Below are 27964 nucleotides of genomic sequence, written 5' to 3'. Positions count from 1 at the left end.
TGGAAAGGCAGTAACATAATATATGCCGCTTACAAATATTGAACCATCTTACATGAATCCAGTGTTTCAATTTTTCCAAAGTGCCGAATAACAAAAAATGTAGATTAATGTATAATGTAGTTTTATGCATCACTTGAATGCAACATCCCAGTAGAGTAAAGCTCAGGGCTACTGAATGGACACCTCTGTGTTTGTTTCACATGTGTCACATCGATGGTCTCAGACTGCTCCTCACCCAGTTTTGAGGTCTGTGACACGGAGACAGTTTGTCGAGTCGAGTCCCACGCGGCCATTCCGCACAACGCTGGACAGCAAGGGCCTCAACTCGGGTGAGATCCGGTGCAGTGCGACCTCGGGGGACATGTTGTTCATTGTAGCCACTGTTGCGGTGCCTGTGGAGATACAACCGTTCGAGGAGATGCTTTACGTGGCATATGACGCAACCAAACCTTTCATTCGCACAGACAATTCAAAGGACATTAACTAGTGTCTCATCTAACGTCAACGTAAGTGACAAACGGTCATTTTAATACTAGCATTTCAGAATTGTACGAATTGTACGATACTGTAAATCGTTAGCCGCTGATAGCTTTCGGTGGAAAAGAGCGTCGAATTCCCGCCATTTGAGACAATAGCTTGGTAAAAGAATAATTCATTAATCGTTGTCATTTTGGATACACGTGGTATGAGTTACAGTACCTGAAATACCTATAAATCATACAATTCAAGAAGGAACTCCAATGTTTACTTCAAGCTCTCACATTTCCGGTACATGTTGTTTGGGTCCTTTTGGGAGCCCTGGACTCAGCTGTCTATAATAATGCCTGTTAGCACAGTGCGTGTTTTCACTACCTGCGCCATATTTCCGGTTATATAGAACTCGTACACATCTATTTATTTTATAAAATGATAAATTAATAAGTATGGGCCAAAATAAATTCATATTGCATTGATTTAGTGACAACAATGGATCTGGCAATAGCTGTGACGTTAGAAAGCTGTCATATTGCTCTTTGACCGTCACATTTCTGTTGGCTGTTTGAGTTATAGACGGTTATAACTCTACAAGAACATAAATGCAAGGTAATGATTATCAACAACAATTTGTCTCAACACACCTGATTCGACTTTAGTTTTTGTTTTAAACTAGGTTATATTCCCCTTTTCCTGCGATGTATTCCACAGTGTTCCTTCACCACAACTGAAAAAAATGCTTCACACGTTAACTAACCTCAGATTAGTTTGCTTAAATATATCTTAATATTTGCCGTTTCTGGTATTATGAAGACAATTGAACAACTTTTTTACGAAAAAATAATTTGTCTGCAAAGCACACTGCGGAAATACTACAAATGTAAACTAAACTTTATCAGTAGGACTTTGAACACAACCGGAGAAAAGCTCACGTGTAGATACATCTACAACTCATCACCATTTATTCTAGCATTTTATTGACAATACTTTAGGTATCACCCATTTTGGTACACAAGTCTAAAGAAAAACAAAAAACGGACCGACAAATCGGGAAAAAAACCAAAATAAAAAATTAGCAGAAAGGGATGGAATTATTGCAATATGATCAGTGGCATTTCCACATGACTGCAAATGAAATTTGACTGTCTTTGGGGTGATTCAGAATAAGTAAGAATTCCCGGGAATGATTAAGTATTCATTGGAAAGGGCTGGCATAGCAAATGTAAAGCTCATTATTGTCAAGCAATTACTGGTGTGGAGTAATTAATTCAATGCCGTTATTGGTACAACGTTTAGCTACAACGTTTAGTCTTTTGAGTCTACTGAAATGGTTGGAACAAAAAGAGCCTGTAAAAGTGTGTGTGTGTGTTTGGTTGGACCGAGTATCAAAGGAGTATTTCTATGATTATAGCCATTATCTAAACTCCCCTTTACTTTTTTGTCAACCTTAAATGGTCAAATCATTGTTATAACAATCATTATCCAGCCTAATCGGACATGCTTATGGCTGCGTCTAAATAGTTTATCCCACTCACATAACTTGGAATAGCCTTCAGACTAAACGGTTTCAAACACATGAATGCGGCCCTTCGAGAGAATGCTTTCTTCATTCCCCCACAAATGTGAACCTGAACCTTTTTATGATCTCTTTTTTTCATGCATTTGGATTTCTTTCTGTGTCTATGAAGACCGATTGTGTCTATTGTGAATCCACACTCAAATTTCAATAGAGGGGTAGAATTTGCTCATTTTAGGGGTTTTGAACAATGCAGATTGCAAAATATTCTCCTGCAGTGGAGACGGCGAGGGTTTTCTGGGCGAGCTCTTCATGCCTGCTGAGGGAAGACAATATGCTGCGAGGTGTGGGAAGAGAGAATTGAGCCATCCGGCAGCCAGCGGCCAGGCTTTCCAAGTCCTCCACTGCCTCGGCACAGATTTGAAGAGATTAACACACTCGTATTAGCTGCGATACAAGCCGGGGATTGAATTAATTATAGACTTTTGCTGGGCCGCGGTGCAGTCACGTGGAGGAGCATAGAAATGCCCCCCCCCCCCCCCCTCATTCTCCAATAAGATTGGAACCCATCCAACTCAGAAGCGATGAATGCTCTATTTTTACATTATTCCTTGTTCAGTCAAGCTAATGCTAATGTGGGAGATAAATAATATCAAGTGAATTTTTGTGTGGAGGCTTTTGGGAAAACAAATTTACATATTTTGCCTGAAATGCCCCTAAAAGGCCACTATGCTAATCTGTTGTTGTTTATGAATAGCTTATACTGTGAAATAATGAAGAAAGTAAAAAACTGGACGCAGATTGAGGAAGATTGAGGAATTCAAGAATCTCCCAAATCATCACAGCGTAATTTAATCCAAAGATCCAGGTCAATAAATGAGTGTTATTGCAGTAGAAATAACAGCTGTTTGTGTCTCAATCAGATGTCTGAGGAGGCTTTTGATGTGATGGTGGTTGGCTCCTGTATGACTGACTTGGTGAGGTGAGTAACTTTACTCCTCTAACGCACTGGTAGTTGTTTAACAAGGTGTACCAGTTGTAGATTGTAAATACACCCGTGATTCATGAGAAGGACGAGCAAAGAATCGCCAGTTAAATCCCAGTTCGGGAAACTCCTTTGCTTCCTCAGTTTGGCCCAACAGGAAGCAAGACATTGGGCAAATGTTCATGATCATGTGAGAAGAAGTATTACAAAAATAAACCTTTGTCTTAGGCTCAAGGTTTTGGACCCGTTCAAGACGTCCCAATATGAAGAGCCACAATTATATTTACTTCTTGCTGTCTGACTCCAACTTATGTTTTGTCTTAGTCACAAAAAATACTGCAACTATACGTAAGTGGTAAATTCATCAGTTAGACTAAATCTCTCATTATGTTCACATAAAGACCATAATCTGTGGTGAAATGTTACAAAAGTAAGCAGTTCCTAATTTAAAAAGGGTCTCACCAAGAACATTTCCATATGCCAAAAGGTGTGCATGTAGCTCGTAACAGCATTCAACTGAAAAATCAGCTTTTTGATGAAAACCATAGAGCAAAATTGCATTGCTGTAATCATTAGTAAGCCCAGCTCAGTAGCGTGACAGTGTGTACTGCAATACATGCAAGTGTATTTTAGTTTTGTATTTGTTGAAAGTCAGCCAAGGAGGTTGAGTGATTTTAGCCAATCCGTAGCGCTAATGTTTAATTAGCTAACTAGCTAAAGGCAAAATACAGTCGGCATTTCAGAACAAATATTAAAAAAATCCAATGGAAAATTCCAAATGACCTTTTGTCAGGGGAACCAATGCAATGCTGACTTCCAGGTTGGTCTACAAGTATGCGTGGCCACATTCCTGCCATGTCTCCATCCATGAGGCATAGCAGCAATAACCAACAAACGCTCAATTGCCTTTCGCTTCAAACGTGTTTCCCTTTGTCCCAATTATTTACCACCATTTTCCATCGGCTACTTTATTTTAAAATGCCAAGCTTGTGGAAAAAATGCCCTACAGGCTGAATGGTATTTTCCATTATTGAAATGGACTGCACAGTAACGACAAGAGAGGAAGTGGTTTAAACTTAGATAATGGCTGCCTTTTCAATACTAAACGCCCAACGATCTAAAAGCTTGTGTGGTACAAGAGCTTTCAGACCATTAGGCCGTAATAGCATGAAGACTTCTGGTTTAAATATACATCTGTCCATCCTTTCTGTCAGAAGAACAGATTCATTGTTACAGCAGGTATGTATTGCTCTGGAAAACACTCAAGTCCTTCATCAAGTGATTGACACATGACATTCGCAGAGCAAATCGGCCCCCGGTTTTAAAGGCCTCAAAGTGTGCAGACGATCTGGCTGCTGCTTACAAAAATGTCAGCATTGCATCACCATCATAGGCGGTGAGATTTGCCGAGCCTAGTGGCATCCATTCCCACAAATCATTAGTCATCAACAGCAACACCACGGGTTGGTTGAAAAACAATTCGTCAGCCTCATTTACCGTAACCTTTGTGAGGAATGACACAGTCTAGATGGATGAGTAGAATCCATTTACGGTGTAATGTTGTGTCTTCGCTTTGCCTCGTTGCACCGACACTTCTTCCTGTCACAGCCTCTGAAGCGGGCTGCTGGAGCCTGTGTGGCATATTGTGTCATACATCGTGTCCAATGTGTTTTTGTGAGAAAAATAACTGTAAACCAGCTACCAACACCTGGAGTCCCAACTGAACAACAGCAGAATATGTGCTTACGGGGGGAAAGTTCTGTGTGTGTTTGCTCTCAAGTTGTCACCACGAACTGCAACTCATCAAAAACATATTCCCTCCCCTCCTGATTTTTTTTTGGAGGGGTGGGGAGTTGATTTGAGTTTTTTTGATTTGTTGATCATTAGCAATTCAAGCAGGGACTGCTTGCTTCGAAAAGCAGGCGTTGCCAATTAAGACCCTAATAAGCTAACGGGAAAGGGCCTGTTTTTAGAGAGCATGTGTGTGTGCAAGAGTGTGTGTGTTTGTGGAATGGGGCTTTTTGGATAAGGGTCAGAATGCAAATAGGGGCAGGTAGTTGCAATACTTTAGCAGGCCTTCAAAGAAACATGCATGGCAGCGTTTGGTCGGCAGCACAATTCAGTGGCACACAAACACAAAAACACACATGTCACATTCTCGACCGACACAAACACACAAGTGTAACTCGGATCCCTATGTGCGACTGTACTTCGCTTCTGTGAGACGGTCGGACGTCTACCTGCTGTCTGCAGTGCACAGAGAGGGGGAAACCTGAGCCTCTCAGGCTTGTAACCCATTGTCAAAGCCATAGAGTGCCCCCTGCTGCCTCACTCCACCGAGTGGAGACACGCGTCACCTGCTCAGTGAAGTTCCCCAGCAGAGCCCCAATGCACCACGGGATCATTTCCCGCCGAAGCACAGTGAACACTTTACCTCGTGTCTCTAGCTCAATGCAGGTACCTACAGAGGAGAGCTCCAACTTTAGGTTGGGTCAGTTGCACATTTTGTCCATTGATTAAAAAATTCTTCTCAATGTCAACACATCTTTAAGCAAAAAATGATTATTTCCATCAAAAAGTATTCAAACCAAAATGCCTTTTTCTGTACTCTATGCAGATCTGTGTGCCGACTTTCCATTAGCGCAGACCAATTCAGACACAGAACAGTTTGACAGGTGGCCTGTTATGCCCACTGATAGAGGCCATTTCTGACTGCCAAGTAGAAAATAGCAACACGCACGTGTCTCCAATCGAGCGGTTGGACCACGCAAAAATAACCACACACGTTGTAATCCATCACGACACTTCTTGTTAGAAAGAGTGGCTTAAATTGACCGTGTGCTTTCTCCGCGTGAAGAGGCCTTCACCTTGCCGTGATTTCCTGGAGCTTCTGCCCAAAGTTCACTTTCCAACGACCAGTATTTCAATTTGGTTTCTGCCCGTTGCTCGCCGACAGCTGAGAAATGACTTTTGATAGAGACGGCGGAGAGGGAAACGAGAGCCAGGCCCAGAGCAAATAAACCACGCCATCGCAGCACCTGCTTCGCTGCCTTTTGGGTTCCATGGGAGAAAACGCACTGAGGTTGCACTTTAGCACGTAACTGCGCTGTCGGTTTGGCGTAGTCACCACAGACAACAATAGCCAAGTGTCTGTCCGGGCATCGCGATGTGTAGGTGGGTTTATTTAGGAATTCAGTTATCCGGCTTGAGCTGGCTGTTGGCCAAATCACGTTTATTTACAAAAGTTGTGCCCTTTGTTTGTTACAATTGTAGGAATACCTCAATAAATGTAATAAAGATATCAAACATGACACACAACAAGTCAGTTTAAGGCAAAAACCTGATTAGTGACCCATGCATTAAAACATGCTTATGATGCTTCTTAATCTGCTTAAAGACCTTTTTATTCAAAGTTACAAGCATGGATAACAAAAAAGGATGTTTTAGATAGTAAATAATGCTTCATAAAATAATCATAACTCAGTAACACATCTATAGTATTTTACAAAGTCAACCATGTTATACACAATCCACAATACATTACTTAGGATATTATAATGATATGAATATTTTTTGCAATGTATTGTGATGTGATTATGAATTGAATTCCTTTAACACATTAAAGAAAGCTAGTTTTGTATGTTGCATTGTTGTTTAAGGAACATGATACTTTTATACTTGACTTAAAGTAAAAAGAGAGCACATAGAGTAACTGATAATCACATTATGACGATTGTTGCCATGGAAAGAGTTGTAAAAATAATGGTACACTATGATGCTTGCAAAAATAAATCCCATCAGTGAGTTATGAAATAATTATGGTCCTTTTTAGTCATCCTAAAGTATTTTACAATACGTTGTAAACATTGTTTTTAATAATTACTAATAGTTATGTTGAAGAAAAAGTGAGAAAGTCGTACCAATGGCTCCTGTTACAATTCTTTGACAAACAGCCTCCTATCTGTCAGCATGGTGCACTCCTCTGAAGAAAGATTTAAAGACTAGCAGATAAACTGGAATATGTACTAGATTGAGTAAAACATTCCACCAGGCGTGGTTCTCATTGCTGTTTCTCCCTGACTGACACTCCAAACACAATTTGCTTATGTACACCTCTGTAAACATGCGATTCCTCTAGAATCTGAAAAGCTAGGTTTTGTATAGACATGTTGAGTGGTTATTTGTCAAACTATTTATTGTTCTGTCCTCCTTGAGTTTTACTTTAACACTATCGAACGTGTTATTCCGTGAGCTTTATAGGCCGATAGGTGTATTTTGTCCTTTTGGAACAGGCTAACTGTTGAGTCAGTATGCTAAGCTAAGCTAGCCAGCTACAGGCAGCAGTCAGGTTTACCATTCAGATAATGCAGTGATATACAACTGGTCTTTTTGCAAGACGGGGGACACCAAGGACTGGTCTTAGATGTTTCATGAAGAATGTATTCATACTTTAATATATATTTGCTACTTAGATTACGCGTTGTGTTCACTTCACCTGTTGCACATGAACTATCTACTACCTTTACAGTCTGTATGAAGGTTTAACGATGATAAAAGTGGTTTCCCCCAACAAAATGTACATTTTCAGGTAGATTTGGCCAAGTGTGCGTGCGTGTGTGTGCGTGTGTGTGCGTGTGTGTGTGCGCGTGTGTGTGTGTGTTTGTTGGCATATTTACATGTGTCCAACCTTTGTTTTGTTTGCTTCTCACCACAATTGAGTCTCGCTGACCTCACATCCTGTTGCCTGCGGCATTTCACTGTTTTCACACGCCAGTGCAAAAACAGCAGCATTTAGAGCAACCTCCAGTGTTTGCCGCCAGCGTCTCAGTTACTGGAAATCCTGGGATTGAGTGGGTTTACTGTAATAGCACACCTGCCATAAACACACACACGCAGTGAAAAAAAGAGCAATAACAGGGTGAGAAACAGGTTTATGACAACATTTTGCCATCCGCAAACCCATGGCACCAGACCGTGCCCTGACGTACCGTATGGAGCCGCCTGCTGTCTCTCAACCAGGTTACTCACCCCCCTCCCTGGCTCCTTGATTGGGGGGATCAGGGGGAACAGGCATCTCCTCCTGAAGACACCCACCTGTGGTGCTTCAAGAAGAAGAAGGGGGAGAAATGGAGAAGGGGTAGGACTTCAACCCAACCCCGATGAGTCAGGCATTAGTGGTGGGGCCAGTGTCAAGCTGAGACATCGATGGGTTTTGGCTAAATGTGCCATTTGCAAATTTGGAGAAACCTCCAATCTGACTGAATGTCTACTGTAGGTAATCTATCTTGGAGTGATGAGCCAATTGCCCTAAGCTGAACTATGTTCATTCTGAGAGGGAGGCCTTATGGTTGTATCTGGTTGACTAATAGCTACACCACCAAAACCTTTAGTCTGGGATTGTCATTTTCCTTGATAAATAAATAGCTTAACCAAGTTTAAAGTTTGAAGGATGCATTTTGGAAACTTTTAGCTATAGAGTGAAGAGACTGAAGGAAAAGTGAAATGAATTTCAAATCCCAATCAAACAATGTTTTTTACTTTACATTTACTTTAAATGTACTTACGCCTGTTTTATTTTGCCCCTCAGCCAGGCACCAAGGCTACCCAAAGCCGGGGAGACCATCCATGGTCAGAAGTTCTTCATAGGCTTTGGAGGGAAAGGGGCCAACCAGTGCATACAGGCGGCAAGACTGGGGGCCAAAACCGCCATGGTCTGCAAGGTAAGGCGCTGGATCCAGTCCTTGTTATAGTGTTTGTTGGATGGGGATCCAAGCACGTATCTGCGCACTTCAGTTAAAAAGATGCACTCTTGTTTGCCCAACCTTTGGTTCAGCTACATCTTACCCAGTAAAAATAATCAGCCGTCAGCCACCACATACCACCAACTAGCTAACAACTCCCGAAAACCTTATAGCTTCGTTCACACTTGAGCACATCAACTCTGCATGCCTCATTTTCTCTTGATCAATACTATACAGCATGCATACGCCCACCCACACTTGCACGCCTTCAAACAGGCAAATTCCCATACCATACAACCCTGAGTCTCCAATCAGTAGGCTCAGCATGGCCTTTCAACCTGAACACTAAAGCACCGAAGCCCCACCTCTGTCAGAACAAAGAGGCCCGATCGATAACAACCCAGTGCGGGAGGAGCTCTCCGGGCATGGGGAGAACCCAAAAATAGACACCCGGTCTTGTCAAAAAACATCCAAGACGGAAGGCCACTCTTCAAAGAGAATGGGGCCAAGCAGCCAATACCAGCCCAACCCATTATCACAGACAGCTAGAAGTGCCCGTGTTTTGGCACGTTTTTTGGAGAGCGTGGGTTCGAAGTAGACGCCTTGGGGCAAGGTGGGGAACCCTTCCACAACCCAAAGTAGCTACAGATGTGGACATCCCTATGCGGATCAGGGGAAGAGGAGATGGAGAGAAAGGAAACGAAGGCGAGGTTGGCATGAAGAGGCGGGAAGGCGGGGTTATCGTGTCTTCGAGGCTTGGCGCAGCTGGTTGTGTGTGTTTGCGCGTGAATGCGTTTGTTGACTTTGTGTGTTGGTTTTTGCACATTTTCGCCGACGGCACCATGCCAGTAAGCCGGCAGGCCACACAAAGATCCAACCCAACTGAGGTTTGACTAGAACACTTTTCAAAAAGTTGCCGCTAACCAAGTCTGACCCTGCTTGACACTCTCTTTGTTATAATCGTTTTTTCCTTCAATCTTTTTTAGGTTGGTGAAGACTTCTTTGGAGACAATTACATTCAGAATTTCAAAGACAATGGCGTCCACACAGGTACAGTTGTTGTTTTCTGGTCAACATTTCTGGGTTGAAGATAGAAAGTTCACACACAGAGCAATGATTTCTTTACAGTCTATACTTGTTAGTTCTTTTAGTTACTCAAGGCTCAAGGCTAGAAAGGTTCTCTGTTGTTATGGCCAATGGCAAAACATGGATTTGTAGTTTCTTTTCAAAAGTTATGTTCAGTGCATAAATCCGACTTGTACGGTCTGTCGCTTTCGTAGCTAAGAAACCGTGATGTGAGCCAAATGCACTCCAAGCAGTCAGTAGCGGTCCGTTACTATGGTGTTCAGTGGTTTAACAGAGGAGTTTTCAATTAAAAAAGGCACATAACGGGTGCTTTTCATCTTCTCTCTCCATCTCAGACTTTGTAGGCCAGACCCCTGACGCAGCCACGGGAACTGCCTCCATTATTGTCAACGATGCAGGTGAATGCTTCTGTCGCTCGGATCCAAAAAGCTCTTTTTTAGTTGAAGTAATGGGCGTCATAGATGTACAACCAAGGGTGTTAGCGGCAAACTCTTTCTGACTAATGCACACAAACATGTATGCCATCACAGACAGTTGTTGCTCCACCGCTGTTCCAGTGACTATAATTCCTGGACACACACACAAGCACAAATACTTAATGCATCCACCATGCTGAGGATCCACGGGTTCCAATGTGCAGCGATACGAGGTGTTTTGTCCTGTAGCCAATACAGTAGGGCTCAGTGTTTTGAAAGAGAATTGAAGTCCTACTGGCAATAAGTCATTAAAGAATGTGCGCATGCCATTTTGCAATAGTGTAAAAGGGTTCAGTTAATTCAAATGTGTCAAGTTATTTCATTAAGTGACGAAAACACAAGCCCAAGCAGAAAGCTTAACCAATGCTAACCCAAACCCTCTGTGTTCTCAAGTGGGTTTATTTGATTTTCTACACATTTAGTATATGGAATGACAGTTTTGATGGAAGCGTGACTTTTGACGTCCCATGTGACACTGCCGCGCAGGCGAGAACGCCATCGTGATCGTGGCCGGTGCCAACATGCTGCTGGGCGGCGAGGAGCTGCAGGGAGCTCTTCTAGCCGTCAGTCGTGCAAAGGTTCTGGTGTGCCAGCTGGAGATCTGCCCGCAGACGTCTTTACGTGCGCTACGCATGGCGCGGGAAAACAAAGGTCAGTGGGTGTTCTGGACGCCACGGTGAGGTGTAGGGAGAAAATCGATGGAAGAAAAGAACCAACTGTGGTCTTCCAGGACTCCTTGTTTCACCATAGAAGTTACAGGTAAACAGGTTATGGCAGGACTTCTGATTACCTGATCGTGATACAACAACCAAAGTATTTCTTTTGAAAAACTGAGCGCATGTTGGCGGAATTAGTAACCACACAGTGTTTGAGAGCTGTGTATTCCTTCCCGTATGGAAATCTACGTCAAAAAAAAGTGTCAACTCTATGGAAACCTCTCTATCCAGTTCCATTTGTTATCCACAACCATCTGTGTGCTCAGTATCCCAAACATTATTATGTTTTGCCAAAATATGACTATATGCATTTTATTTCCCGCTTGCAATCCCTGTTGAGAATGCTCCTCTCAGGCCAAGCCTGCTCATCCGCTAGCCTGACACTGTGCCTCACTTGGTTATGTCTGATTGGTAGCTGATGGTGGTTAATGTCAGATGCAGAGAACATTTCAGAACTGTTTATTCGCAAACATGTTTTTCCCGCTGGGAAATCCCGGTAAGCCTCGCTGGATTGTCTTAACGCGCTCTCCTCCGCTCATATCAAAGGTTTTCTTGGGAAGACCGACAAGCAATGACACTTGAAGATGTGGTGGTAACTTCTCCCTTGAGATCTCTTTTGTTTTCGTTCACCATCCCAATTTCAACACTTTGTTGGTTGTACGCCCAGGCTGCAGAGTGTAATCGCATTGAATACAGTACCCAATGATCTATCTTAATCACTTATGGGACTTTTCTGTTTGTCAGCCCTATTTACACTTCCCTCCAGTGAAAGGCCTCCCACTGACTTGCATCACTCCACCACGCAAAGAGCGGGTTTTGTTTGGTCGCCGTCTACGTCAACCACCACGTCTGCACAAACATTACTAAACGCTAACGGCATACGAGGCCCATTTTTACACCATCGCCCACCCGTGGTCCCTTCCTCCAGCCACCTTTGTGGTGCTAACCAGGTTACTGAGCTCATCATCCCCAGCAGCGTCCTATTATTAGCGAGCGTCCGCGTCATTTGGTGCGTCTGGGGAGCTTCCCGCCCCTTGTCATCGGGGCCTGTCGCCTGGTAATCGCTCGCCGCAGGCTGCCAGAACTGAAAGTCGCATCCACAATCGCGTTGCAGATGGGACGCCCAGATGGCCATGCTGAGCCCCCCCCCCCCTTCCGTCACTACGTCGACCGCACCACGGGATCAGGCTCTGCATGTGGCACCAGGAGAGAGTGGCAGAGCGGGCGAAGATGCCTTGGCAAAGATGCCGCCTCGACGCTGCTGCTCCAGCTTATTGCGTAAATGGAGTTCTCCGGAGAGAACTGGGTGTTAATGGGTTTGGCGACGGTGATATAATTTTAATGGCGCGGGGGTGAAGTGCCGCTCGAATTACGCAAATGTCACCATTGAGCAGCACAGATGCCAGCTCTCAGAAAAACCCTCGCAGGATGAGTTCATTTTCCTTTACATCTGATTTTTTGAGAGGGAAACCTATGCATATACTGTATTTATTACCATCTACCATTTTAAATTGAGGAGTAAATGCAACTCAATTAATCCTCCCCTTCTTCCTTGTTTAAGCAAGAAGCCGCTTTTATATTTCTCACCAGATGCAATTAGAGCCCGTTAAAGCCCTTTCACACACTCACTTATGACTCATTTACTGTGTGTGTGTGTGTGACTATGCAAGAGTGTTTGTGATTGCCTTGTTCCCCACCCTCCCGCCATTGTTTTCCATCCAGCTTTCCTCCTAAATTGACCACAGCAGAACCAAAACAGCAGTAATTCTGTACTTTCTGGGCCGCTCCGGCTGCGTCTTACAGTCCATGCACGGCCAGATCTTGAACCTCTATGCAAATATGAAAAAGCCCAGTCATGACACATGCACACACATTCTCCTGCCAGACGTGACTCAGTGTGCACACATCCCAGTGTTACCACATCTGTCCCAGCAGCTGTGTGTGTGTGTGTGTGTGTCTGAGTGTGTGTGTGTGTGATTGTGTGTGCAGTTTTACTCACATCTGGAGAGCAAAAAAAACAAAGTAACCCGACCACGACGCACCGTTTATCGTGACGTCCACACTAGCAGGTCCTTTGCATCGGAGAGTCAGATTACTTCATGCATCAGTGTATGAGAGATTTCACACAAGCTGCTCTGGCGCGCATATTGATAAGCTTCCATCCTCGGCAGTCCCTTTGTGTGCATACTTAATGATTGTCTATGCCTTCGACATCGGTGCCTGAATCATGCCGTTGATGAGGGAGCAGTGAATGGAAGACTGTCTCTGTGCTTCTAAAGCGGTTCCCTCCACAGCTACAAATAACAACACGATCGCTGGCGGTAGACAGAGTAACGCATGAGGAAGCCTTTTTCAGGATGCTGTCTTTATCCTGTTCACATAGTAGTCAGGACTGACTGTTAATGCCACTAACACACCACGTACTGTAGGCTGTGGAAGGAATCCCAATTAACAGTACAAATCAGGATGGCGCAGTCAGCATCAAATGTTACAATATGCAAGCGAGCGCCTTCGGGACGTTGGAGAGATGTGATGGAGGAGAAAAACTGCTGAAGGAATAGAGTTGAAAGTTTTGTTCATATGCAAGTAAACAGGCTTCTGTTCATCAAGATTCGTGGCCGTTGATTTTTCAGGATGCCGTTCTGTTTTCCTTTCTTTCTAACATAGTTAAAGAACTAACTAACAAGAACCATAGAACTCTATTGATCCTCCTTTGTTTCAATTAAACAGTCGGATTTCCCTGGTCCGCCCCAGTTCTAAGTCAGAAATAACCGAGCACCTTAAAATGTTTTACTGATGTTAGGGGGTTGGGTGTATCAGCCCTCAATCTGCAGATTGAAGTACTTGCAGAGTGTACAACGTACCATGACTGCGCTGGCAAACAAACAAAACCCTCACTGCTATTTGCCCATATTTTGATTGGCTAATATTGAGACTTTTGGCCTGAATTCCATCTCTTTCAACGCTAATATCCGAGCGCTGGCTCCAACGGAAACTTTAGCGTCTTCAGAGGATTGGAGGTTATTCAGAAAGGCTGTCTCCAGCAGACATGTCAGCAGTGACGGTAGTGACGGTATAGACTATATACGGATCAACACATTATTGGGCCCTCAAAAGACTAGATGTCATTAGTGAAATATGAATCTTAGAGGCAGGTAGCGTTTGCAAGTTAAAAAACAGCCCCCTGGATTCCCATGGAACTGTGAATTCTCGTTCCCAGGAAGAACCAAGTGGTTTGGACCGGGCAGCAACGGACTGTACCAGAATAATGACAGCCTTATTATTATAACATTTTACAGCATTTGTGGAGGACGAGGAGGAGATGAGGAACGGATACTGAGGGCCGAGGGGGGCAGACAGAGATTCCATTTCTTTTATGCAAAACAGAGGCGTCACATTTCAGAGATCTCGCACTTGCCTTGGAAACCAAAGTGATGGAAACTGAGGTGCAATTTGGTCCAGAGAGAGAGAGAGAGAGAAGAAGAAGAGGAGGAGTAAGAAACAACCTCACATCAATTCTTTTGTGACACAGGCTTGGCTCATGTAGGGTATACATCCAGTATATATATATATATATATATGTGTGTGTGTGTGTGTTTGTTTAAAAAGAGAAAGAGAGAGACGCTACATCCACTTTTACGAGCGAGCACCCCGGCATCCACCTCAAAGCACCAGGTGGCCAAAGCCCTGCACAAACCCACGCAGCTGCTCTCTCATGTGCCCACGCAAACACACACACACACACTCAGCAACTAGGCACACTCTTTTGCAAAACACACTTTGATGTCACCAACGCTGAACATATATTTCCCTCACACACAAGCCTCACGCACGCGCTCGCTTGCGTGAGGCTTTATTTTGTACACAGAGATATGAGGATGGATTGCTTCGTCAAGCCGGGCTTATCCTCACACATACACAGGAATGGCGGTATTAGACGCATTAATGCCCTCTGCTCATGAATATGCACGAGACAGTGATGTGCAACACGTACAGAGGATTACTTCTGACAAACACTCTTTCGCTCTCACCCTTTCTGGCGCGCAGAGAAAGGGTCACAACTCACGCTCACCCACACACTGACACACGGGTGCAGGGTTATGTGGCCCCTATTTTGACACACGCCGTTTCCACCAGGGTTTTATATATTCTGCTCTATTCCCCGGGAACGCTAATTTAATTGTTTAAAAAAGGTGTCCTTTTATTGACGCTCATCCACTTGAGCCTGAGAGAGAAATCCCCAGTGGTGGCCCACTAGCCTTTGTTCACATTGAAAGTCAGACCTTGACAGTAGAGCTTAGCAAATGGAAAGACAATGATGTGAAATGTGTCAGCGAGGGACATTGTCACAATTGTGTTCCTTAAAATGCAAGCTGGCAACTGTAACCGAGAACAATTGTGTTCTTTAAACGCCTGTTAATGATCGGCGTCGTCCTGAGCATCCTGTAAATTGTAATGTTTTTGCAATTCAGTCAATGGAATGAATTGCCTCCTGGTTTCTTGTTGCAGTGAAGACAATATTCAACCCAGCGCCGGCCATCGCAGACTTGGATGCAGGATTCTACACAGCCTCCGACGTGTTTTGCTGTAATGAGTCCGAGGTGATGAATCACACACACACACACACGGGACATTGTTTTTGTCACAGCAGAATTTATGCTTTCTCACACATTAGCTCTTCGTCCTCAAGCATGTATACGGTCACAAAAATAAAACCGCTCTTACACAACACAACCCTTGGTACTGAGTTGAGCAGATTTCTGTTGTTGCATCATTTTTTTTGTTGTTCAAAAATACACTTAAATTGACTCTTATTCTGAATGTCTCCAGATGTCTCTGTAAAAAGGTCTGTAGTCAGATGTGTGTAGAAGATGTTGAAATGAAGGAACAGCATTGTTTTGGCATTGCAGATTAGAAGTTGGTGAGTTTATGGTCTTAATTGCGTGTTTGCTCCATATTTACCAAATGCCTTTCTGGGCCCACAAACCAATGAGGGACGGCACAACGACTGCAGCCCTATGCTTAATTTTCAAGTTTCATTTATATTATGTCAAGACAAAAGGCCTTTTAGGATGAGGAGTATGAGCCTGGTTAACCCATTTTGAGTACTGTGAGCAGCTTCTACACAGTGGGGTCATCTGCTCAGTGGATTTCTACCTAACCTGTAAGCCAACCTCCCAACCAAAGTACATTTGCAGGCTCTGCTAGGAGTAAGATAGCTGGACATACTTTTCCCTTGACATAAAGACACAACCTTTGTCTTAGCAAATAGTGAACCTAAGTCATGATTGTTCCGATCAACAGAAGCTGCTGTTGAAATGTCTGCAAAGCAGAAACATTGGAGGACTTGTCGAGCAGTTGGAAATAGATCTTTTACTCTTCTCTATAAAAACAAATCCATCAGTAGGTGTGCGCTGCTAATGCGCGCCCACACACACGTTTTCACAGAGATTCAACTGGGTCATGACCCCTGTCGGCACATCAATAGCCCCACTGTAGCCTTTAGCCAATACGTGTAAGCCCCCTGGTATGACGAGGGAACCCAGCATCTCGCCACCTTTGTACGGTAAGAGCTCCATGTGTCTCGACTGTCAGGTGATGACAGACGAGCGACGGGTGAGGGGGGGCGAGGGCATTGTCGGATGTGAATCGTAGTAAAAGACAACAAGGCAGATGTGCTCTTTGGCTGAGTCAGCCACCCCCTCGGGGATAAAGTGGAGTGAAGTGAAGCTAGTTTGCTCCGGGAGTCTGTATTTGATGTGGTGATGCAGAGCGGGGAGAAGCTTCAGCCAGGTGTGGGGACATGAAAGGGAGAGTTGACGAGAGCGCAGCGGTGCCAGGTCACGGAGGTACAGTCATGTGTTGGAAAGAGCACTAAAATATCCCAATTACGGCCCTGGTCAACTCTGATTAGCACATATACAAAATGACTGTAATGACAACCCATTCTTCCCACCTATGCCCCCACCCACCATGTCCACAGCTTTCTACTGCATATGCTTTGTGCCGTATGTGTGTGAGATAAGCTCACGCACATTGTGAGAGACATAACTCAACTTTGTGATATCCGTGTAAACAGAGGGAGGTAGATTGATTCCCTGCCCTGGTGCGAAGCCGATGACTAACAAAACGGCTCTTTTTTTATTTTATTTTTTCTCTTGGCATCCGACAGCACCGGGTTGCGCTGCGGGCTCCGCATACACGGTTTATTCTTGAACTGTCCAAGGTCATTGTTCACTTTGACAGATCACAAAAGAGGGTGCAGGGGGAGGGGGGGGGGGGGGGGGATTGGATACTCAGACCCCCATTCAACACCAGCGTGAGTCTGGCTTTGACCCTCCTGTGTGGGGTTTACGGCCGGAACACCTTCTGTACAGGTGTGTGTGTGTGTGAGGGTGGTCTCACAAAGTTCAAGTAGTCTTTGATCCTCAGCCCACATTCTCCACTCAAGTGCTTCATAGTGAGGGGAATCATCTTTGATGTCCGGGCCGCGTGCCCAAATGGGACCATGTCGCTATCCTCCACAGATCTGACAGGGATCTCACACGCGCATTTTAAGGGAAGCGTTAAGAGACAAGCTCCTGTGTTTCACATGCTGCCAGTATTCATAGACGGGCCAATTTCAAACACGTACTTACTGCAGCAGATTCAACTGGATTTCAGTGTGTTTCAATTTATTCTTTTTTTCAGTTCACAGGAGCAGTAATCAAATTACTTTTTTTCACCTGTGGTTTTGTCTTTGCTCTTGCTGAAATGTAATTATTATCATCCAAGTAGTATGTGATTTAAAAGTGCTAAGTGTTCTATGTTTAATCTATTTTTTATTATTATTTTTATATAGTTATTACATTCCTTTGAAATGCAAGCATTAGAGATACCCTAATTTAAGACAACAACGTTATTCAAATTATATTAATAAATCATCAAATGGTCAAAGATAGATCGCAGTATGTTACATTTTCTTTAGATCAATTTTCAGTTAGAATTTGCAAAGCTCTCAATTTATCCAGATTGTGCACAAAATAAAACATTACAATCCATTTGATAAAATCTCACACATTGTTTCTCACTTTATTTCCGTCATGGTTAACCCATTTGAAAAGGACATTTTCGTTATCAATTAAGTTGTCAATTGATTTCCCTTAAACTATATAAATTAAGAAATGTCAGGAATGATATGATCATGTTAAAAATAAGAATAACATTTTCCATTCTCAAATAAAATAAACTGTATTACTGTTAATATAAATGATTCAGTCTGACTTTGCACTACAGTTAATATTAAATTCAAACATGGTACAAATTAGGTTTTTCTGTTCTGGCTTAACCACAGATCTTAATTATTTCAATCACTTAAATTCCATGTACAGTAAAACTGAAAACATTCCCTATTAAACTGTCCCTTCTCTAACATACACTTGCTACAAATACACATACGTGTATTGTATCATTTTGACTGTGCTAAAAAGGGAAACAGATATATTTATTTTTATTTTTCTTTAGGAGATGTAGAGAAATGCTCCACACTGAAATGTAAATGAGGTGTGTGCATTTCTATGAATTGTCCAGATAGAATTTTCTACTCTGAAGAGAACCGCTGTGATTCTCCAGTTTGCATTGAAGATCCCTCAAACATCAGCCAGGGGGTCCTGCTTTTGTCACTGTTTAGTCATCTGCAGCCAGATGAACCGGCGTAGTCAGACACTCTACTCTCTGGAAACGTTTGGCCCACAGACGGATCCATCGAAGCCTCGACACACTGAACGTGTTGGAGTCCGTCTGACCACAGTCGCTGTGTAAAGAAGAGCTGACTCATCACAAGACTTAATTCAATACAGTGATTTAAAGCAAATAGACCAAAGACCTGGCTTGACAATTCATTTGCAATCCTTGGTTTTGGTTTTAAATGCATTCTCCAGGTATCCCGCTCTGCTGCTGGTTTCAACCTTTATTTCATTTCCATTCCTAGCCTTGGATTAATTTAGCTGCCTGACCAAGAAACAAAGACGTCTAATCCGAATAAGCATCTAAATAAGAGTGTGTCCTATATGTGATTACACAGTATTGTTTGTTTTGTGTGTCTGACCTGTGCTCCTGTGGTCTCCCTGCAGGCTGAGCTGCTGACTGGCTCCTCTGTGGCTAACGTGGAGGAAGCACGTCAGGCCGCCCAGCAGCTGCTGAAGCGCGGCTGTGGTTCAGTCATCATCACTTTGGGACCCCAAGGCTGTGTGGTTGTCAAGGCACAGGGGTTGACCTCAACACTTGTTCAAACTACTGCTTGTGCAACTGTGGACACTACGGTGAGCGTGACATGACACAGACACACGTGTGGGGATCATTCCTGCTTTAAAAGATGTCATACGGTAGTGTCATAAGCACATCATCACGTTTCAGAGGTTTGAACCAGATCTCACCACGTGGCCTTAGACATCCCCATTTTCATGGGAGGTTCAGGAATTTTCACCATTTTTTGTCTTTGTCCTTACCGAGCATTTTGATTAATTGGTAAGCTTAAGCCATGTTTATATTCATACCAAATGTATTTGTTTTCAGTAAACTAGTGAGTAGGATGTGTGTATTATTCCCGGTCTGAGTCCATCACAAAGCGTGAGTTGGGCCAATATATGACAAAACAAAATGTTGTTTTGTCATATATAACAAGGTAAATACAGATAAAAAAATAAATAATTATCCAGTTATATTCCTGTTAATTCAAATGTGAAGTTTCCAACTTTGAAATGATCATTCATAAGGAAAATTGGGCCACAGAATATCAAACATTTTTTACAAACATTTAAATTCAATACAAAACAATAATGTTATGCCATCTTTTTTTAATACTTTATACAATTCACAGTATATAATTGTTAATTATCATTTTTTAAATAGAATAATTTAAATGAGATCATTATTTGAAGTTTAAAAATTGAAAAATGTCCTATTTTTAGGTGTGTTAGTTATGACTGACGGGAAGGCTGACGGCACTTACGGTGTTTGTGAAAAAGGAAAACGCTTTAAATGGAAAATGCTTTTAACCTGCCCATCTCTCTCAAGGAAAATCGTTGAAATAGATCTTTTTGCAATAACAAAGGAACATATTTCTCTCCATAAGTCACATGGTAGCTTTTGACTCGTGTACTGCGATCGGCGTGTTTGCTGAAGCGGAACGCTTCCACAACACGGATGTGGTGACCAGCGGCTGTTTTCCCCCCCCCACAAAGGAGATTTTCATCTTTTTAAAGAGTTGACTCATTTCACACCGGCCTCTGCGGCTTCTCTTTGTCACAGAAAACCTCGGCTTGAAGTTTGCATTTCCTGCGCCTCGAGTTGTTGCTTTTTTGTGGCGCCGAATAACGTCATCACACCGAGCGGTTAATCTCAACTTACGCTGGCTGCCCGGTCTGATTAAAGATCGCTTTCAATGAGTAATGGATTATTTTACTCAAGGGTTTCCCTCAGGACTTTTTAGCGTCCATCATTGTAAAAACTGGAGGAAAACAATTCCATGTGCGCACTCCTAGTTTCTACATGAAAGCCTCATGAGACATTGCAGAAGTCGGAGAAAAAGCGGAGACAGCCGGTAAAAATGGTGAGTGTGTGTGTGTGTGTGTTTGTGTGTGTGTGTGTGTGTGGTGTGTGTGTGTGTGTGTGCGTGAGTGTGTGTGTCTCGAGAGGAACTTCAGCTGAACTTAACACAGCTCGTCTCCTTGTGACCTTCCCTAGCGCCCCCCCTCTCCGCACAAACACATTGCCAACCTCACCCCCCCCCCCCCCAGCGGCACTTAACCGCCACCCCTGCCCCTCCCCCCTCGCCCCTCCCGTGACTCACCTCCTGGGCTTGCATCAGTCAGCAGAAAGCTGTGGTGGGGCCCGCTGTGTCCCCCCCCCACCCCCTCTGTTCTTTGAAGGGCCCATAAATTCTTGAGTGTTTAACTCTTTTGGACATCATAATCCCCTCTTCCAGTAAGGCCCTTTTTTTTTCTTTTTTTTTTTTACTAGAGAGGGGAAAAAAACAGGTTGTTATCAAGATCATTTCTCAATTCTGTGTGCTCGTTCTGGCAACACCTCTCACACCTCTCCGGTTACTCACCGCTTTGATTGGGTCCAGACTTATGCTGAGACTTGTCTCCACCAGGGCCTCGCCTCGGCTCCGCTGCCATCGGGCTGTGAATCGATATTCTCGGGCCACGGCACCAGCTCAGCGAGTCGCTCGCGTTTCCTCGCTGTTTCAGCTCGGCGGATGGCATCACCTGCTTTCAGCTTTTGGGAAACCAACACAAGTCCGCCTACCGTGCGCTCGCGGTGTGACCCGCCTGAGACGTGGCGCCCGCCTTGGAGCGATCGTTTAAATCGCGAGGTCTTGAATCCGGATGAACAACAAACTAAATCCTCTAGTGTGGGTCTGCTCTTTTCCCTGAGCCTTTCACCCGTTTATCTCCCTTTTGTCTTAAATTGAGTTCAGGCTTCACTCGCTGAGATCCGAGCCGTGTTTTTCTTTTGTGTGTGTGTTTGGACGGTTAGGAGAGGGAATAGCGCACACACACACACACACACACACACACACACACACACACACACGTGCAGGCAGTGGCTGTTAGACAGCAGGACTTGGGTGGCCTTAGTTTCCATTGCCATGGGGAGGTCTCCTGTGGAGGGCGAAAGAAGGCAGACAGTGGCGTCCAAACCAGACATTACAGCTCGGTCTGGACGGTCAAAGTATTCCCAGTCTTCCCCTTCCCAGAAGCCCAAAGGTAGGAGAATACCTCCTGAGTGTTGCACTCCCCCAAACCCTGCAGACTGCAGATCAGTATGAACACAGAGTAAAAACGTTTGGTAACCCAGATGTTGGGCCTGGTCACACAAGAGTACAGAGGGGGACATAGACAAAGCGCTCTGATTGGTCCAATTAAATGCCTTTCTGATCTCTGAATGGTCTCCCTGTAGCTCATTCAGACAACGCGTCCCCTGCTGTTCGCAAAGTCCCGCTTAAAGCTTCCGGACGTGGAAGCCGCTCCGGGTCACCCGTCGGTGGGTCTTTGCTCTCCCCCCCCGGGACGCACCGATGGGCCGCGGGGCTTCGGGAGAGAACCGCACACGGGAGTCGGAGCCGCAGGAGGCCTCCGGGTGGGAAATCTCAGCCACAGCTTTTCAGAGGCTCGGGAGATTCAGCGGGCAGATTAATCAAATAAAAGAGATCCTAATTCTCCCCCTGTTTTTAGTCTTTGCTGCCGAGCGCTCACGACTGTGGGCTCTCTGCGCTGCACTTTCCAAAGATCACCTGTCAATCAAAGCCTGGGGGTGCTGTCGTCATCTTTTGTCCTCGGGCTTTCTACCGTTGACGGACTTGTGAGTTTCTGTGTGCGCTTCTTTTGTTTGTCTGCACAGCCGCGGAGGTTATTGCTGCTTGCGTTTCTGTCATTTTTCTTCTAAACACGTGCCAATAAAGCTGTTGTCAGAAGAAGAAGGAAAAAAAGGTCACTCCCCTAGTGAAAAATGAAAGTCTCATGCATACAAAAGGAGAGCTTTCGATCTCGATTGGCTCGTGCTTGTTGTGTTAAACCAACACCAAGTCAACAATTATTATTATATTATTTTTAGAATTTGCCCTAAATCGGGGGTAAGAAATAAATGCTTCTGATTGATTGAATCAAACTGAACTGGAAACTATACGTCCACGTCCCCTTTTGGAAGTTGTCAAATTTGCACAAAGCAACCGGTGCAGCGTCTCTCTGATGTGTTGCTACTGCAGAGAACTTCCTAAATCATGGTTGGTTCATTTGGGGAGCCTCTCACCTGCCATTCCGATTCCTAACTCCCGTCTGAGTACCAGAGGGGAAGCGGCGGAAGAGCGGCACCGAGGTCAAGGCGCGGCGGACGGAGACGATCCGGCGAGAGCATCACAGCTCATCCACGGCGAGCGCTTGTGTCACTTGATTGACAGGCCCCCAGATCTAACCTTCACCAAACTGTGTCGAGGGCAGCAGTGGCGGGGGCTGAAGGGGGCAGCGCTTGTCAGCCTCGTTGAGCTTCACCCACTGGATCCGGTAGCGTCACATGCCAGTCTCAGCGGAGGAGACGTTAGGAAGACAGAGAGAAAGGGCGGAGGGTGACCTGCGCAGTCAAGTGGCCTGAAGTCCAGAGCGGGGACCCGAGGACTTGATACTTTTGGTGGACAAATGACGTAAAAATGTATTCTATAGGCCACCTTGCTAACGTGTTCACCAAATCAACAGCAACCCCCACGTACTGGAAAACAGTATTTTGTCAAAGCAAACACACTCATTTATATTCACAAATGAATCATTTATTTCGTTGTAATATTTGCCAGGCTTTTGGTTGAGGATCATTTTTAAGGACCCTTTTCCTAAACACGGTGCACCTCAAAATCTGCACCTTTTTGTGTCTTGTTGGAGCAGGAATATACAATAATTCTGTGTAAATCTGTATATACTTAAGCGGTGTTACTCATATATATATATATATATATACACGGTTTTCATAGTAAGATCATTAAATATTCAGTTGAGGTTAAACGTTACGTCCTTTTTTTCGCCCCTGTGATACAGAACCAATTCAGACACTGATGCCCAGAATACATTTCCTATTACCAAATTCAAATATATATTCTTTACTATATATTCTTTTTTTATATTCTTTAATTTATCTTAACTGATATGCTAATATCTATATACAACTATTTTTAGTTTTTACTCTTACCCAGTTCAGCCCTTAATGCTGGTATTGGCCGTACTGCACTGGTAATGGGTTTCCGAGCATCAACCCCACCAGTCATCGGTGCAAACTGGGAGACGGGCCAGAACCAAACTGGTGTGGCGGCTTCCCCTGACGGTGGCCTTGTATTGTGGGCCGGACCAGACAGGAGACATAAACACACCGTGGCTTCAGACGTGGAAATGCACCAGGCCTGTCAATCGCTTCGGCTCTGATCCCCCCCCCCTTTCCAGCGTCTCCCTGGGAGTCACAGCAGTTGCGTGGGACGGGGGGTGGGGATGCAATAATGGCTTTGGAAATGTCAAATCTGAACACTCGTGTTTGCTACATTGCTCCTATCCACCGCCTGGTTGAGCATTGAATGCCTTGAATAATACCAGTTTGGAACGTCTCGTCTTGCTCGTTTTCTTCCGTGTGCCCCGGCGTACCCTGGATCGGGGTCGTAGTCTTCCTTTTTTTGGCCCCATGTCACTGAATCATCCCTCAATAGACAATACCCCTGACTTAAAGGGTTACTTTGAGGTTGGAGGGGAAGGGGGGAGGCAGTTCATAGAGGTGCTCAGAGAAGAACTCCATTGAGAGGCGCAGCGGTGAGTAATGCAGCGGCTCGTGAGAACCAGCGTCTGGGTGGGGGGGGAAGAGTCGCGGTTAAACAGGAACGTTTCGCCACATACCATTATACACCGTCCCATCAACGAGACCCTCCTCCCTCCATCACCATCCAGCCAACCACACACACCTCCCCCCCCCCATCGGGAGTCAACTGCAGCACATTCCTTCTCTATCAATAGACGAGGGGAAGTAACAATTGACAAGTGATAAAAGCGGCAGTGTGTGAACCCAGTGGGGATTTCTGTGGGTTTGTTTCTGACTAACACGGACCCTCCATACCAAAAAATATACATGGCTAATTTGTCCATTAGCAACCATTTGGGTAATTACATTTTGTAACATTATTTGAACAGATAATGCATTGAAGACTTGCATTGTTTCTTGTATTTCATTAAACGTAGTCTGCTTTTCTAAATATTAAAGGACACACTAAGTCCTACTGCATTTAAGACGCTTTCCCCATCGTATTCATCATTCTGCTGGCATTATAGGAGGGCGTGTAGGGCTCGTGGTACAGATGTTGCTCTGAAAGAGCTGAGTGAGACACTTTCACTTCAGATAACATTTGACTTACAAAGGGTAGAGACTTCAGGAAGGAACACAGCACAAATGCCATAGCACCCCCTACTGTTGACCAGTTATTGAATAAAGAAAAAAAGAATACTTAAGAAAGGTAGTTTCAATTCTTACATTTACCTTGTTCCTAAACTCAAAATCGGTATGAAACATGTTCAAATGGTAACATTTGGGCTTGTCACATGTTTACATGGGTCAGGGTTGGTCTCCTCACTACTCGAGGTTTATGATTCTTATGAGTCATTCACAGCTGCAGCGTTGCAGTGGAACGGCTTGAACTACAGGTGGAATCTAATCAAGCTTTTATGTAATACTGTTTCTTCTCAGGGGGCTGGAGACAGTTTTATTGGAGCGCTGGCGTTTTACACGGCTCATTATCCCACAATGCCTCTGGAGGAGATGGCCCGCCGAGCCAATCGGGTAGCAGGAGTGAGCGTGCAGGCTGTTGGCACGCAGTCATCTTACCCCTTCAAAAGGGACCTACCAGCTGAGCTGTTCTGAGAGCAGCAAACCAGCGAGCAGACACCAACGATAGGGGACCACATCCGGAGCGGCTCTCGAGGACACAAACCCAACGGTCTTATGAAAAGAGCTGCTTGAATGAAACCCCTGTGGATAGTTTATAATTTAGTCAATGCTAGTTGAATAGAAAGCTAACCCCAATTTGAATGTAAATACACATTAATGGTGACAGTCTTAAAGGTTTGAACGGTTTAATAATGAACAAACATTGTTACAGTTATTACCTTTAAAATAAATGGTGTCTCACAAAATATATCCAGTTTAATTACAAGTTGGGAAACAGTTGACTGAACCAACAACAATCTCCATGGTGGTCTTGAAGCAGAGTCGGAGTAAGTGTCAAGTCGTTCTGGGGCAGTCGGCAGAGTAGAGGCTTTATTTTGTAGATCGCAGTCGAAATCCTCTGACAACACCTCAAGCAGCCAAACCGAAACGTTGACTGATTGCAGCTTGTATAATCCACGACCAAAAATAAAAAATGTTGCAGGTATGCGTTGTCCATATATTTTGGTCCATTATCATATCGATTTGATCTTCCTCTTTTCAAAAAACAAAACGTGCTTGTTCACTGCAAAGACAAAAGAGTTGATTAAATTCTACCACTAGCCTCACTGTAACACTACTTCACTCTCTGATCACTTCTTCATCTCCTACTCTCTAGAACTGACTCTGTACCCGTTTCGCTCACTCTCTCCCTCCTCTCTGACCTCGGGGGAAGTAGCAAGCATATCCAAATCATTTAAGTTACCCTGCTCCAGAGCAGGTTCAATTTCATGGATGTGTTGCTATGGTAATTTTGCATAACTTGCTTGAAACCTACAAACCTGACCTATGTAATAATATCCTGAAAATGATCCGGTTAACTCATTTAGCAATTTTTAATTTTTCAGCACAGACGAACACATTGCGTCATGGAGCATGCAGGGCTGGTCATTCACGTCTCACCAAATGGGTCGTGTTTGCGCAGCACCATCTTCTCTCGGAGACGGCTCCTCTTGGTGTTGAAGAAGTAGCCCGTCCCGGCTGCGCTCATCATTTGAACCAAGATGGTCCTGACACACAAACACATTGGACAACATTTCAGCCGGCAGACAGTGGTCGCTATAAGCTTCTATGGGACACTAGCGAAGATATAGATAATAACCTCATTCTTAACGTTACTATTTCCACTTACTTTGATTTTGCCTTGGCCACTGAAACGTAAAGAAAGCAGAGGACGGGGGTTAAAAGAAAACTAGACAAGTAATATGCATGGACGTAACACTTTTAACAGCAAGTAATATGGCGAAGATAGTTAGCTCACTATTTTAACTCAAACTAATCACTGGGTAATATTACACAGCCACGTAACGCAACATTCGTAATTGACGACACTTGGAAGTTGAAAGCGCTATAAAATGAAAAACACTTAGAGCATGCCACGTAAGCTAAATGTAAACCACACTAAAAGACAACATCTGCCACGAAGTTAGCTGACGTTAGCTAAGCTAAGGTTAGCAAACTGACATGCTACTTTTAGTTAGCAACGTTTAAACTCCACTGCTCGCGCATGCAACCGACTTTTTAAACAGCCATATAACGTTACATTTAAATACCCACAATTTGCGGTGGTAAGAAACATGTTGTTGCCTTTAAGCCACTAGACGAAGACAGCATTAAAACATAACAATATTTGCCAAGGTGAGACGCAATAGGAAGGCTGTACTTCCGGGTTGTCGATCATCACTTCCGGGTCGCCTTAAAGGAGAAGTTCAGATTAACAAGACTTGTGTTTGACTCCAAGATCCATCAGGAATCAGGAACCGTTTATTGCCATTATATGTTAGACATACTCCTAGAGCCAATGGAGGACTCCTGTTTTTATCCTACCCCTTTCTAAACAGACAATCGGGCTCAAAGGGACACTTCATGTGAAAGGACTTACACTTCATCTTTTTTCCCTTTGCTGTCAAACTGTCTCACAGTAACCCATGTACTGAAGCTTTTTTAAAATGTACACATCTTCATCTCATTGATTTACTGTAGATTTAGTCAGATGAATAACAGAATGAAGGACAGCCAGCATTGTAAAAGACCCAGTGGTCTCCAAGCTTTTTCTTTGAGGATATATTAATAATGTAAGATTCCCAAACCCCCACACCGCCACCCCACCAAACACAAATCTATTTCAGTTTGTTTGTTTTATTTTTATTCGATTATTCTCATATTTCCTGGGTAAGAGATTTTGGTTTTGCATTTTGCATTTTTGAACTATTGAGCTCTTCAAGTTAATCCAGTATTTTCTGATTTCAACACCTCTCTCGGAAAGAGATTTTTGGTTTGGCAAATACAGTAATATACTGTGTGTGTATGTATGTATGTAGATTTAAGACTTAAGAGAACCAACCATCGACCTGTTGGTTCATTTTGGTGGTTTCCATCTCTGTCTTGTAACTCAGCAAGGACGATGCCGGAGACAAGTGGATAAGGAATAACGGCTTATTTCCTTCACAGCTTCCCTACATCAAAAGAAAGTGGATCCGATGCGA

General features: G+C 44.0%; 3 protein-coding genes across 4 annotated transcripts in view; 1 reads left to right on the top strand and 2 right to left on the bottom strand.

The window, feature by feature from the left end:
- The window catches only part of babam2 (BRISC and BRCA1 A complex member 2), a 58402-nt gene extending 57584 nt beyond the window's left edge, over positions 1-818 (bottom strand). The window contains exons 1-2 of the mRNA XM_037486059.2: positions 700-818; positions 236-392 (exon numbers count right to left, since the gene is read on the bottom strand). Coding sequence (XP_037341956.2) covers positions 236-372 — 137 coding nt within the window. The 5' untranslated portion in view covers positions 373-392; positions 700-818. The remainder of the gene's footprint in view (positions 1-235; positions 393-699) is intronic.
- rbks (ribokinase) lies at positions 367-25926 on the top strand. 2 transcript variants are annotated; one of them, XM_037486060.2, is made up of 9 exons: positions 367-506; positions 2914-2972; positions 8563-8695; positions 9703-9766; positions 10138-10200; positions 10765-10929; positions 15504-15595; positions 19106-19294; positions 25242-25879. In XM_037486060.2, the coding sequence occupies exons 1-9, from the start codon at positions 435-437 to the stop codon at positions 25413-25415; spliced, it is 1011 nt and encodes a 336-aa protein (XP_037341957.2). In that variant the 5' UTR covers positions 367-434; the 3' UTR covers positions 25416-25879. The 2 variants fall into 2 exon arrangements, with proteins under 2 accessions (XP_037341957.2, XP_037341959.2); XM_037486062.2 differs by lacking the exon at positions 367-506 and adding an exon at positions 986-1083 and having other exon boundaries at positions 25242-25926.
- On the bottom strand, positions 25611-27186 carry mrpl33 (mitochondrial ribosomal protein L33). The gene is made up of 4 exons (XM_037486063.2): positions 27036-27186; positions 26611-26629; positions 26382-26488; positions 25611-26004 (listed from the first exon to the last, which is right to left on the bottom strand). The coding sequence occupies exons 1-4, from the start codon at positions 27055-27057 to the stop codon at positions 25955-25957; spliced, it is 198 nt and encodes a 65-aa protein (XP_037341960.1). The 5' UTR covers positions 27058-27186; the 3' UTR covers positions 25611-25954.
- Between the last annotated feature and the right edge of the window lie 778 nt (positions 27187-27964).

Source organism: Pungitius pungitius, chromosome 14, assembly GCF_949316345.1.
Source record: "Pungitius pungitius chromosome 14, fPunPun2.1, whole genome shotgun sequence".
Classification (NCBI taxonomy): domain Eukaryota; kingdom Metazoa; phylum Chordata; class Actinopteri; order Perciformes; family Gasterosteidae; genus Pungitius; species Pungitius pungitius.
Note: the sequence above shows the minus strand (reverse complement) of the source record. Positions and strands in the feature narration are given on the sequence as shown.

Bases quoted from the DNA above. Each gene is read 5' to 3' on its own strand.
- mrpl33 (XM_037486063.2), bottom strand. From the start codon at position 27,057: ATGTTTCTTACCACCGCAAATT. The intron at 26,005-26,381 runs GTGAGACGTGAA...TTGTCTTTGCAG, and splicing joins GCGCAAACACGACCCATTTG to TGAACAAGCACGTTTTGTTT.
- rbks (XM_037486060.2), top strand. From the start codon at position 435: ATGACGCAACCAAACCTTTCATTCGCACAGACAATTCAAAGGACATTA. The intron at 2,973-8,562 runs GTGAGTAACTTT...TTTGCCCCTCAG, and splicing joins TGTATGACTGACTTGGTGAG to CCAGGCACCAAGGCTACCCA. The intron at 8,696-9,702 runs GTAAGGCGCTGG...AATCTTTTTTAG, and splicing joins AAACCGCCATGGTCTGCAAG to GTTGGTGAAGACTTCTTTGG.